We start from the raw sequence: 12,466 nt of genomic DNA on the forward strand, positions 1-12,466 counted from the left end.
TTTGTAATTATTTTCCTTAAAATTATTATAATAATTACATTATTTTTATTATAATCATTCTCTATAGCATAAAACAAAGGATCCTTTTGAAATTTGAATTCTGGATCTGAAAAGTTCCATGCTTTCATCTCTTCTGTTACATGGTGATACCTACTTGCTCATGAAAGTGTTAGGCACTCAGTCGTGTCTGACTCTTTGTGACCCCGTGGGCTGTAGCCCGCCAGGCTCTGTCCATGGACTTCTCCAGGCAAGAACATTGGAGTGGGTTGCCATTTCCTTCTCCAGGGGATCTTCCAGACCCAGGGATCATGAAGTAGACCCTAAATCATGCAAATTTTATTTATGCCTTTGTGTTTTCTGAAATTCGTATTGAGAAGTAAAACCCATTCTTTCTCAAATGTAGGAATCTAAAAATATGCATGCAGCTGCAATTATCTTGTTCATTGGTTTAATCACCCCAGTGGCCATCACTGTTTTTATTACACATTTCCCTCTATAAATGAGAAGGCTTGTATGTTAAGGAAAAATATAAGCACATGTAATAACAGTTTCCTCTTCCTGAATGAGCCACTATTACTCTTCCCAGACAATTTGGTATCAGCAGCAGATGGAATGCTGTGTTTACTAAACTGTGTTATCACCACATCCCCTGGTTCAATCTGAAACGTGTAAATAAAGCCAGCGTGATGCAGATAGAGCTGCCAGATGATCTTTCATACAATGCAGGGCAACATGAGTGGACTTGTCCTAGGAGATCCTTGCTTTTGAAAAGTAAATGAACCGCAGGATTCTTTAAGCTAGACAAAAGGTGATTCTTTCTTTTTCATTTCTTTGCATTCTCAATGGGCAAAGACTTGACATTTATGAAGCACCTGGAGTGTACCAAATGCTTTACATATAATATTTAATTCTCCAAATACTCCAATTAGGATCAGGATGATGATGCCCCTTTTTCAGATAGCAGAATTGTGACTCCAGAAACCATTAGAAACTTGAGATGATCACAATGCTAGTAGGTGACAAGACCAGTGTTGAACTCACTTTCTCCTGACTCCATAGCCTGTGATTAATAAAATATGCAGACCTGAGAAGTTGGTACATCTTAAGTCCCCCCTACCCCCGCTACAAACTTTTCATCTGTTGTTGTAAACCCTGGCTACTTCAGCTCCTAAATAAGAATGGATGCATTTTATTATGTTGTAAATTATGGTATGTATTTTTTGCGAGTTGCACATAAAGTTTGCTAAAATGTTTCACAAGACAAGTTAAAAAAATAAGAATGAAAAGAAATGTTTTTCCCCAAATATTTTCAAAAAGCATAATTTAACATGCATTCTTATGAAAGTTGGGCAAAGAATACTGGAAATGAACATTAGATAGAAGTATGTAACTGAATAAGATGTCTAAAAATCATGTGTTCTATAGTAAGTCGAGATCCATAGACACCAAAGAAACAAATGACAAAAAGAACAAGTTGAGCTGAATGCCTCCCCTGTGAAATGTCCACACTTGCTTTGGACTTAATGATCCTGGACTGGAATCCACAGCCACATATATGTGGACACAGACACATCACCTAACCTCTTTGGACCTTGGTTTCCTATTAATGGAAATGCTAATACCAAAGACCATATAACATGTCCATTGGTATACCAGTAGATATAATTATAGAAAATTCCCATCAAGAGTAGTTGTTGTTCAGTCACTGAGTCGAATCCGACTCTTTTTGACCCCATGGACTGCAGCACGCCAGGCTTCCTTGCCCTTCGTGTCTCCCAGAATTTGCTCAGACTCGTGTCCATTGAGTCGGTGATGCTATCTAACCATCTCATTCTCTGCCACTCCCTTCTCCTTTTGCTTTCAATCTTTCCCAGCATCGGGATCTTTTCCAATGAGTCAGCTCTTTGCATCAGGTGGCCAAAGTATTGGAGCTTCAGCTTCAGCATCAGTCCTTCCAATGAATATTCAAGGTTTATTTCCTAGATTGACTCGTTTGATCTCCATGCTGTCCAAGGGACTCTCAAGTATCTTCTCCAGCACCACAGTTTGAAAGCGTCAGTTCTTTGGCGCTCAGCCTTCTTTATGGTCCAACTCTCACATCCGTACATGAGTACATTGCTTTTAAAGGTAACCTTTGCAGTACAAAGAGTGAAAAGAATGTTTGCTGCTAGAATGATGAAAAGGATAGAGGTGTGATGCAAACTGAGAGAACAAGACAGTAGTTGGTATGGACTGGCATCCCCTGGAAAGGTCTCACGGAGACCAGAGTTGGATCTTTAGGTCATTCTGCTGGAGTTGAGAGGCCTGAAATCTTCTCTTTAACCCTAAGCACTTATTTCTTGGGTTGATGCCAATGATCGCTTGATACTAATATAAACCTGTTTCCCTCTGTTCTTCTTCTGCATCCATTCATTTCTCCATCAAATATGCACTGTTTCAGCACTGAGGATGTACCTACGACAGTTGGTACTGAGAGCACAAGTTGAGGTAGGGCAGTCTGGTCTTATCTATTGGTCCACCAGTTCAAGCAGGGCATAGCGGAACACGAGGCTCTTCTAAGGTTTTGAAAATTTTGCTTATTTATTTTTGACTACTCTGGGTTTATTGCTGTGCACAGGCTTCCTCTAGCTGCGGCTAGTTGTGGTGTATGGTCTTCTCATTGCCGTGGCTTCTCTTGTTGCAGAACATGGGCAGGTAGGTTTCAGTAGTAGTTACACAGCACAGGCTTAGTTGCCCCACAGCATGTGGAATCTCCCTGGACCAAGGATGGAACCTATGTCCCCTGCATTCGAAGATGATTTCTTAACCTCTGGACCAGCAGAGAAGTCCCGTTTCTTCCAGTGTTAATGAAGCACTCAAGCTATGAAAATGTAAATATTGTCTTTTAGCATAGAAGCTACCATGCCTTGTTGAATACACAGATTCATTGCCCAAAGGCAATAAAAGCCACTCAGAGAACAAAAAATGACATTTACCACTAATCATGAGAGTACCTGCCCTTGGGTGAATTTTACCCTCTCATATATGGCTAGCATGTGTCATGTGCAGGGATTCTAAGGAGGGGGTAGAAACTTATACAAAAGAAAAAACCTTTTTCTCCCTGTCCAAGAAGAATATTTTGGACACAATTGGTCCCTTCCTGTGCTAATGAATTTTAGGTAAACTGATTTAGGTTCATCACATGCTCCTATTTGCCCAAATATTTCCATTTTCTGTTTTTATATTCTCCATTTTTAAAAAACTGAGTATTATATTTGCTGTTTCCATTAAAATAAGCTAGGACAAACTGCTCGTGCTTTCAGCCTCTACTCTAGTCTTTGCTAGTAGCCTAGGAATTAGATGTCAGTTACAAGGGTTCTTGGGCTTCCCCGATGGCTCAGCAGGTAAAGAATCTGCCTCTAATGCAGGAGACATGGGTTTGATCCCTGGGTCAGGAAGATCCCCTGGAAGAGGAAATGGCAACCGACTCCAGTATTCTTGCCTGGAAAATCCATAGACAGAAGAGCCTGGCGGGCTCCAGTCCATGGGGTCACAAAGAGTCGGGCACGACTTAGCAACTGAGCGAGTAGAAGGGTTCTCACTGATACCAGGTTAAGTCCAAGCAGGGATGACCCATCTATTTTCCTGATTCTTTCTAAATAAAACTTAGCTTTAAAGGAAGGCTTCTGGATGGTCCCTGGTAAAACACAGTGCCCTCAGGCCATTGTGGAGAAGCACGTGATGGCCCAGTGTCCCAGCCTGTGGTGGCAAGGTCACTGCCAGGGCCAGTCAGATGCATAAAATGTCCAAGCAGCCGGGTCAGAGAGCTCAGTGATGAGAAAGATGGGAAACAATAGCAACTATAGCACTGATATATAGTAACTACATACAGAATTTAACCAGTCCTATGGATCAGTTCAGTTCAGTTGCTCAGTCATGTCCGACTCTTTGCAACCCCATGAACCGCAGCATGCCAGGCCTCCCTGTCCATCACCAACTCCTGCAGTCCACCCAAACTCATGTCCATTGAGTCGGTGATGCCATCCAGCCATCTCATCCTCTGTCGTCCCCCTCTCCTCCTGCCCTCAATCTTTCCCAGCGTCAGGGTCTTTTCCAGTGAGGCAGCTCTTCACATCAGGTGGCCAAAGTATTGGAGTTTCAGCTTCAGCATCAGTCCTTCCAATGAACACCCAGGACTGATCTCCTTTAGGGTGGACTGGTTGGATCTCCTTGCAGTCCAAGGGACTCTCAAGAGTCTTCTCCAACACCACAGTTCAAAAGCATCAATTCTTCGGCGCTCAGCTTTCTTTATAATCCAACTCTCACATCCATACATGACCACTGGAAAAACCATAGCCTTGACTAGATGGACCTTTGTTGACAAAGTACTGTTGCTTTTTAATATGCTATCCATAGTCCTATGGATAGGAGAATAAAAAATAGTCTGCACATTTTTACTATAATGTTTTATTTCGCTGTTTATTTTTAGTAAATCTGCACATTGTTTTACTTCTTGATAATACTTTTTCAGTGAGTAAAAATAATAATAAAGAGTTGCATGTTTAATGAATAACAATAATAATGAATAATCAAGTACTGATAATCCATTTTTCAAGATAATTGTTGATGAACTATCTGATTCACATTTCCTGTCTACCACTGGGACCATGATCACATCACTGATACATGTAAACTGAAGTTACAAACCTGCTGAAGAGTCTTCAGCTGTCAATAGTTATTTTTAGAAGACCACTTCTGGAAACATGGTTTAAAGTTACATGGCCCAAAAGATGTGTTTACACATCCTTGTGTGCAGCATGACTTTTCGTTTAGATCAAATGACTGTTCTTCCACACTTAACTCATCTTCCATTCCAAAGTTTCATTATGCATGTATAGAAAGGGCAAGGTACATGTTAATATGTTCACTTCAGTAGCATCAGTGTATCAAAAACCTTGTGAAGAGTCAAATGATGCCAGTCTTATCAGCATGCCATCAAATGACTCAAACAATATCAAGTAAGTTAATTCTGAAATCTGTTGTAGCTTTGCACAGTGGCAATATTGTACCCAATGAGGTTTATCTGAGGGGCGATTACTGCTAATTGAAAACTTTTCCAGTACCCTGCTGTGACAACCTGAAATGTTATATTTTTTCATCCACTGTATGGAATCAAAATAGAGCTTTTACAAGTTAGTTTTACAAAAACTGAAATCTCTGACATCAGGAATGCTATTGTAAATTTATTTTGAACGTGTAGCATTGAGGGTTATTTAATTTTGTAGTGATAATATGAATGCAAATTTTGATGAAGCACAGCACCATGGCTAATAAGATACTCATGTAAGTTGAATGGATCTTTGAAGCAGAAATTTACAAGTGATAGATCATGGTACCCTATTATTCATGATTGCATACAGACAAGTGATAATGTACCACCAGTTGAATTAGCAGCCGAAGTGTCCGCATTTATAAATATTTTATATATACAGAGTTGGGATAGCAACAGCAAAGTTTTCATGGCAAAGATATGTCAGATATAAAAATATATTTCATTCAGCATAGCTGTGCACTTTCTTTTTGCTCCCAGTCATCCATCCATCAGTCTGATTTTAAGAGTGTTTGAAACCTTTGATGAACTCTCAGTCAACTTAAACATTCTGCAAAGCTATTGAACTCTTGTGGAAAAAAAGAAATCTTTTCAGTGTTTGTTGCATGTTGGTCGTGTCAGCTGGAAGTTTTTCAATCAAAATTTTTGATAACTGAAAATTCTAATAACTTCATCTTTGGAAGCTTTCAGTAAGTGGAAGTCAATTTTAAAAGAACTGGCAAAAATAATGATTTTTTTTTTCCTTTACAAAAGCAAGGGATATTTAACACAAAGCAATCTGTGTGGTCAGATACTATGCATGATTCAGTGTTTAAATTCACAAGTTACACTTTGGATTATCTCAGGTTGTGGGATTAAAAAAACTTTTGATTTTTAATAGGATAAATGTAAATTCTACCCAGGAATGGAAGGAAATTGAGAAGCCACTTAGTTTTCAGCGTGAATTTGAAGAATTTCAACTTTAGAAGAATTTGAAAAATTATACAGGCAACTTACTTGAAGTTTTATCTTGAAAAAAAGTTTGATAAAGTTCATGTGCATGAATATAGTACCTTTGAAATTATTTGGGCTGAAATATATACAGATTTTAATATTTAAAAACAAATCAATAGTATTCTTCATGTCTCACATTTTTGTTGTGAATTTGCAAAGTACCTCAGTCCCTGGAGAGAAAGTATTTTTGTAATTTAAAATTATGGTCTACAGTAGAGTCAGTTAAATGTATCAATTTAACAATGATTAAGTGCAACTCTGAAGATGGATAAGAGCAATTTTATGAAATGAAAATGAAGAGATGACATTGAAGAGAATATTAATTTTGTGGAAAGGTAATCTTGACGTGGGACTACAAACACCTATAACTAAAACACCAATTAAATATATGAATATATGGAATGAAGAATCATTCTCATGTATCATTTTACAATTCACATAATATGGGCAAGTTTCTTTTGTTCTAATGTATGTAAAATATATGTTTTTATCTTGAAAAAATATCATTATGAAAATAAAAATGAAATAATTTTATAGATCCACTAATACAATAAACCAAGTTGTCAGTTGGTAAATACTTCAAAAATTACACAGTTTTGTTTACTTTCACTCTTAAAAGTATACAGATATGGTTCATAAATTATCTTGTTAGCCTAGATACAGTGAAATTTTTAGCTTAGTCTTTAAAGACTGATTATTCAAACTAAAACATCAAATTCATTAAAAAGTGAGAGAATCTTGTGAGAATCATTTATTATTTTGATGTACTAACCCAGGCTTTTCATCACAACCAGAATCTCCGCATTTGGGGTGTTTCAGGAGGAAAAAAAAATCAATCAACTAAAGTAGGAAATTGTTATGAAATGGAGCCACATGGAAATTTGAGTCATTTTCCAAAAAATTGTTGTGACCTAAACTCTATGCTGTTGAAAAGAGGAAGCCACTTTTGCCCTTTGGGTCAAATCCCCTGGTCCTTCGAAATCCTCCTTTATAAACATGAATATTTCTGCGGCAGACAGAGATGGGTTTTCACCACTGTGCCCATTAATAGATGTTGGTGGATTGCTGAACATGAATTAAATCATTCTGGCAGTATATCCAGTTTTTAATACAAACTACTTGAAGAATTAGAGTTAGGAAGAAAGTAAGGGAAATAAGAAATTGAAAATTGGAGTGAAAAAAGTAAAAATGTCTTGCAAGTTTGACTTTGCAAGAGGAAGCAATGAATATGACCTCCTACCGTACAGGATCATTGGATAAATGGGTGCAGAACAGATGGTAAGATGTTACTCAGACCATCCCAGCACCCTGACTGTAAAGGAGAGAGCAGTGGTACATCCTAACCTCAGCCCCTCTCTCCACTCTGCTTCTGCCAATAGCTCCATAAACAAGAAGGGAAATTTCTGCTTTTTCACAGTTCTGCCATGTTGCTGCTTTTACCAGTCACTGAAATCACTGTGAGGTAGTATGTTTTCCTTCCTCCATCCATGGGTCCAGTTTGATGGAACAGAGAATATAAGATGAGAATGACTTTTTTTTTTCTTTTCTTGTAAAGAAGATTATTATAGAAATGACCTCTTGGATTTAGAAGATAATTTAGTATAATTCTAACCCAAGTAAAATTTTCAGTAGAAAAATTATAGGTAGATTTTAGGTAAAATTTTAGGTAGATTTTGTTAGATTTATTTGAGGTTTTAGGTATTAAATATTAGATGTAACAGCTACAATGACTCAGCTTGGCCTGAGCTAAGAAGTTAGTAACTATATCCCAGTTACAGTAGAGTTCATAAGGGAGCTAGAATATATCAGAATATAAGAAATAGTGTGAAAATGCCCTTCTTTAGGGAATCATCTTTTATCCAACATGTGAGTGATTTCTAAATTATTTTTATAAGCATCAGCTACCTAACATGGTTAGATCATGGCATCCAGTCCCATCCCTTCATGGCAAATAGAAGGGGAAAAAGTGGAAGCAGTGACAGACTTTATTTTCTTGCACTCCAAAATCACTGCTGATGGTAATTGCAGCCATGAAATTAAAAGACACTTGCTCCTTGGAAGGAAAGTTATGACAAACCTAGACAGCATGTGAAAAGCAGAGACATCACTTTGCCAACAAAGGTCCGTATAGTCAAAGCTATGTGTTTTCCAGTAGTCATGTACGGGTGTGAAAGTTGGACCATAAAGAAGGCTGAGTGCCAAAGAATTGATGCTTTCGAATTGTGGTGCTGGAGAAGACTCCTGAGAGTTCCTTGGACTGCAAGGACATCAAACCATTCCATCTTAAAGGAAATCAACCCTGAATATTTATGGTGAAGGTGAAGCTCCAATATTTTGGCCACCTAATGCAAAGAGTTGACTCACTGGAAAAGACCCTGATGCTGGGAAAGATTGAGGCAATAGGACAAGGGGCAGCAAAGGAAGAGATGCTTAGGTAGCATCACTGACGCAGTATAAATGAATTTGAGCAGACTCCAGGAGATGGTGGAGGACAGGGGAGCCTGGTGTGCTGTATTCCACGGGGTCCCAAAGAGTCAGATACAACTTAGTGACTGAACAACAACAACAGCCTAACATGGTAAAACCCATTTTAAGTTTTCTTTAAGCAAAGTAAGGATAATATTCTTAGAAAGCTAAATATCATCTGGATATCCAACATGCCCTATTATTACCTGCTGGAAGCCTTTCTGAAGAAGGAACAGAAGAGGGGTAATTACTTACCTTGTGAAGTAACCTTGTTGCGAGCCTTGTGAAGACAGAACAACTCAGGATCAGCCAGTGAAAGAAGTTACAGAATTCTCTGAGAGAAGCAGCAACTCTACAGGGAAATGAAGTTCTTAGTTCTGTGGAGTTCCCCTTCATCAGCTCATGATATTGAGATGGTGACAAGCTTGCACATGACCAGTGGTCACATCTCATGAGTAGTCAGTAACTTGGGGAAGTCAATAAATAAATTGTCAAAAATGTAAAGGTATCTCCTGAAGTCACTCTGTTGCTAATAGCCATGTTATGATAATACTGGCATACTAATTTCTATAGCAGACCAATAAAAATGAAGTAACTGAGTTCAGTCTTTTATGTTTCTTAGGAATCTGAGAAAAAGGGCTTAATTGAAAGAATCTACATGGTACAGGATATTGTCTCAACTGTTCAAAACATCTTGGAGGAATTAGCCTCTTTTGGAGAAAGAATTAAAAAGTAAGTTCTACAATTTGTATTATTGTGTTTGGAGTAAAACTGCCATGCTCTCGGACAAGCAAGGGGGAGGGTCTTGGGGAGGGTAAGATTAGAAAATACTAAAGCACAACAGTCTTGGGCCTTTTAACTTTGGTTGGTTTGTTCTTTAGGTTTGTCAACTTCACAAGGGTGGACCACATGACCCAATTTATACTAGTTATCTGAGCATAATTATTAATAGTGCCTTTTTTTATTCTCAAAATATTCTGGTTTAAGTGATAAACTATAGATTAAAACATAGATTTAATTCTCTAATGGAGTCTCAATTGAGAAAGCCTCTCTGTGATTCATGTTTTTATTTTTTATTTTTTTTTTGCTTACATTGTTTTACACATTGTGAACTCTGTGTAACTTGGTCTGCATTTGATATCCATGAACAGAGCAGTTTTTTTTTTTTTAATTGTAAGTGATTGCTCCCCGCTCTAAATCCAGAGTTGTGCCAGCCACGTTGTTCTTTCTAAAAGACCAACTACTGTTCTTATTTTATTGGCCATTCTAGTTTCTTTACATAAAGGACATAATTTTTAGAAACTACATGGGTAAAGAAGAGATTAAAATTAGTACTAAAAGCCAAGTGAAATTTTGTCCATGAAGATGTAGGGAAATCAATAAGCGGTGGTTAACATCAGGAAATATAAACAGCTAATGTGGAACTTTCTGTGGTTACTGATTTTCTTCCTCAGTCACTTATTATAACAAATTGCCCTTGAACATCCATTTATTATTGGCATAGAAAACATGTTTCTTTTGCTTAAAAAGCAAGTTAAAAGTTATCTTTAAACAAGTTTAGTGAGTTTTTACTGAATTTACACGTTGTTGTTTTCGTGAGCAATGTCAAGAAAAATTAAGGAGCAGTAGGATTTTTGATCATGTATCTGTCTGCTTCATCTCTCTAGGTTTCATATAAATTGAAAAATGATTCCTGAATGTACCCTCAAAATTGCTTAGCAAAAATATAAGTGACAGTAAAAAATAGTGAAGTGATGAAGAGGGCATTATAATTTTTCATTCACTCATTCAGCTATCAGTGTTTGAATCTCAGGCACTGACTTGGTGTAAGAATAAGAAATGCATCCAAAATAACAATGACAATAGAAACCAACTAATGTCATGTGCCAGCCAGACACTGTTCTAAGTCTTTGACATGTAGCCACCTCTTTAAGGAGTTATTTAAAGAAGTTGGATTAAATGATTCCAACAACCCTGCAGACTAAGGATTGTTAGTATCCCCATTTTACAGATGAGGAAACTGAAGCACAGAATGATTAAACATGAAGCCCAGATCACACAATGAATAAGCCATGGAGCTTGGATTTGAACCTGCCTGCCTCACTTTACACTACAGTGTCATTATCCTCTGGGGCTCTGGTTTTTTTTTTTTGGTATGGTTTTTTTTTGCCTTTATAGTTTGTTCATTTTTCTATTGTGGTATAGCTGATTACAATAGTATATTAGTTTCAGATGTACAGAATAATAATTTTTATAGATTACATTCCATTTAAGGTTATTATAAAATATTGGGTATATTCCCTGTGTTGTACCTGTATGTCCCTGTAACTTATTTATTTTAAACATGGTAGATTGTACCTCTTAATCCTCTCCCCATGTCTTGGTACTCCCCACTTTCCTCTCTGTAGGAATCTATTTTCCAATGAAGGGAAAGAACACTAATAAGACAGTTAAAATAACATTGATGCTAGATAAAGGCTAGGTGGGATGTGGAGATGGGTACTACATCCCCGGAAGGATGTCAGGGGTGGGGGGGTGGGGAGAGAGAGAGGCAGAGGAAAGTTCTGAAGAAGCAGCAACTTACTAGCATCTCTAAGGATGGGAAGAGCCAGCTGGGCATAGAGCTGATGAATAGGGGCTTCAGTGGGTGGGTGGCTTTGTGCAAAGGCTCAAAGCCCAAGACTGTGCTAGATGGAGGGAGGTGGAGGGGAATTAGCGTGTCTGTGCCACCGGGGACGGATGTGGCAGTTCCTGGAGGTGAGGCAGGTCACACAGGCCTTGAGTGGATGCAGAAAGTCAGTGAAAAAAAAAGTGAGCAAGCGATGTACTGGCAGGAAAGAAGATAAGAGGATGTGGAGTGGGGCAAGGCTGAGGACGGAAGGCCGTGTCCTTTGGTAAGACTATCTCCGTGCTTGCATGTCTGTTAATAGACAAATGTGACTGTTGTGCAGTTGATAATGGTCAAGGAAATGTGTCTGATGAGAAGAGGGCCGAGTGATTTAAACAGGCCCCCAGCTCTGCAGTGCCTTTTGACAGTGGCCGTGCCCAGCACAGCTGTGGTGGCCATGTCTCGAGACGTATTTTCAGCCATGAACAGAGCACTGTTCTGCCCAGCTGTGACACAGGAAGGCGCATGAGTCTCAACTCCTATTAATTCTTCAGCCATTCATTATTGCAGTGACCTTAAGGTTCCCGCTGGGCATTCAAGTGCAACATCATGTGTAACTCTGTTGGAATTCCATTGTAACTCAGTGCATAAAGACCAGGAAAACTTTTACCCAACTTTTGGCAACTAGAGAATAAATAAGCATGCTTGAATCTCTCAGAGCAAGGCTTCCCTTGTTACTGGCAGAGAAGACCCTGATGATTTTGTATTTACTTGGAGCGAATGGTATTTCCTTTTCTCTACATTCTCCAATTACCTTCTCATTGTATACAGATTTCAAATGCATGTATACATCAGGCTAATATTTGCTCAGCATATGGCATTTGTATTATCCCAGGCAGCAAGCAGGATGGGTCAGAAGAGTAATGTATATTATTTGTCCTATTGCTATGAAGTGTTGGCTACAACACTGGTGTCCTTGAGTGGTTAGGGAAATCTCTTTGCAGAGGAGATAATGAGATTAAGGTAGACCTAGGACTGGGGAGTCATCCTTGCAGATGTTCTGGAGTAAGGCTTAGAAGGCATGTTCCTAGGAAGAACTTCTCTTACTCTGAAGTAATGCTGTGAAATATTGAAGGATGAGGAAGCAGGGTAAGTGAAGTTTGGATGAAGGTGAGCATAGGCAGAAGGGCAGATTGATGTATCTTATGTTTAAAATTACACGTTGAACGACTTCCCTTGTAGCCTGTTGGCTAAGACTCTGCTCTCTCAATAAAGGGGGCCTCGGTTCAATCCCTCACCTGGTAACTAGA

General features: G+C 38.5%; 1 protein-coding gene, 1 long non-coding RNA gene and 1 pseudogene across 7 annotated transcripts in view; 2 read left to right on the forward strand and 1 right to left on the reverse strand.

The window, feature by feature from the left end:
• Positions 1-12,466, forward strand: part of MCTP2 (multiple C2 and transmembrane domain containing 2) — a 255,126-nt gene that overhangs the window by 223,164 nt on the left and 19,496 nt on the right. For all 6 annotated transcript variants that reach the window (XM_081552154.1, XM_081552155.1, XM_081552153.1 and 3 more), the window contains one exon: positions 9,171-9,280. In XM_081552154.1, coding sequence (XP_081408280.1) covers positions 9,171-9,280 — 110 coding nt within the window. The remainder of the gene's footprint in view (positions 1-9,170; positions 9,281-12,466) is intronic.
• On the reverse strand, positions 354-8,897 carry LOC145530601 (uncharacterized). The gene is made up of 2 exons (XR_014071928.1): positions 8,804-8,897; positions 354-2,860 (listed from the first exon to the last, which is right to left on the reverse strand). It is a non-coding gene; the product is annotated as an uncharacterized LOC145530601 (long non-coding RNA).
• LOC145530768 (U4 spliceosomal RNA) lies at positions 5,023-5,150 on the forward strand (annotated as a pseudogene).

Source organism: Giraffa tippelskirchi, chromosome 12, assembly GCF_054371585.1.
Source record: "Giraffa tippelskirchi isolate mGirTip1 chromosome 12, T2T-mGirTip1v1.2.pri, whole genome shotgun sequence".
Taxonomy (NCBI): Eukaryota; Metazoa; Chordata; class Mammalia; order Artiodactyla; family Giraffidae; genus Giraffa; species Giraffa tippelskirchi.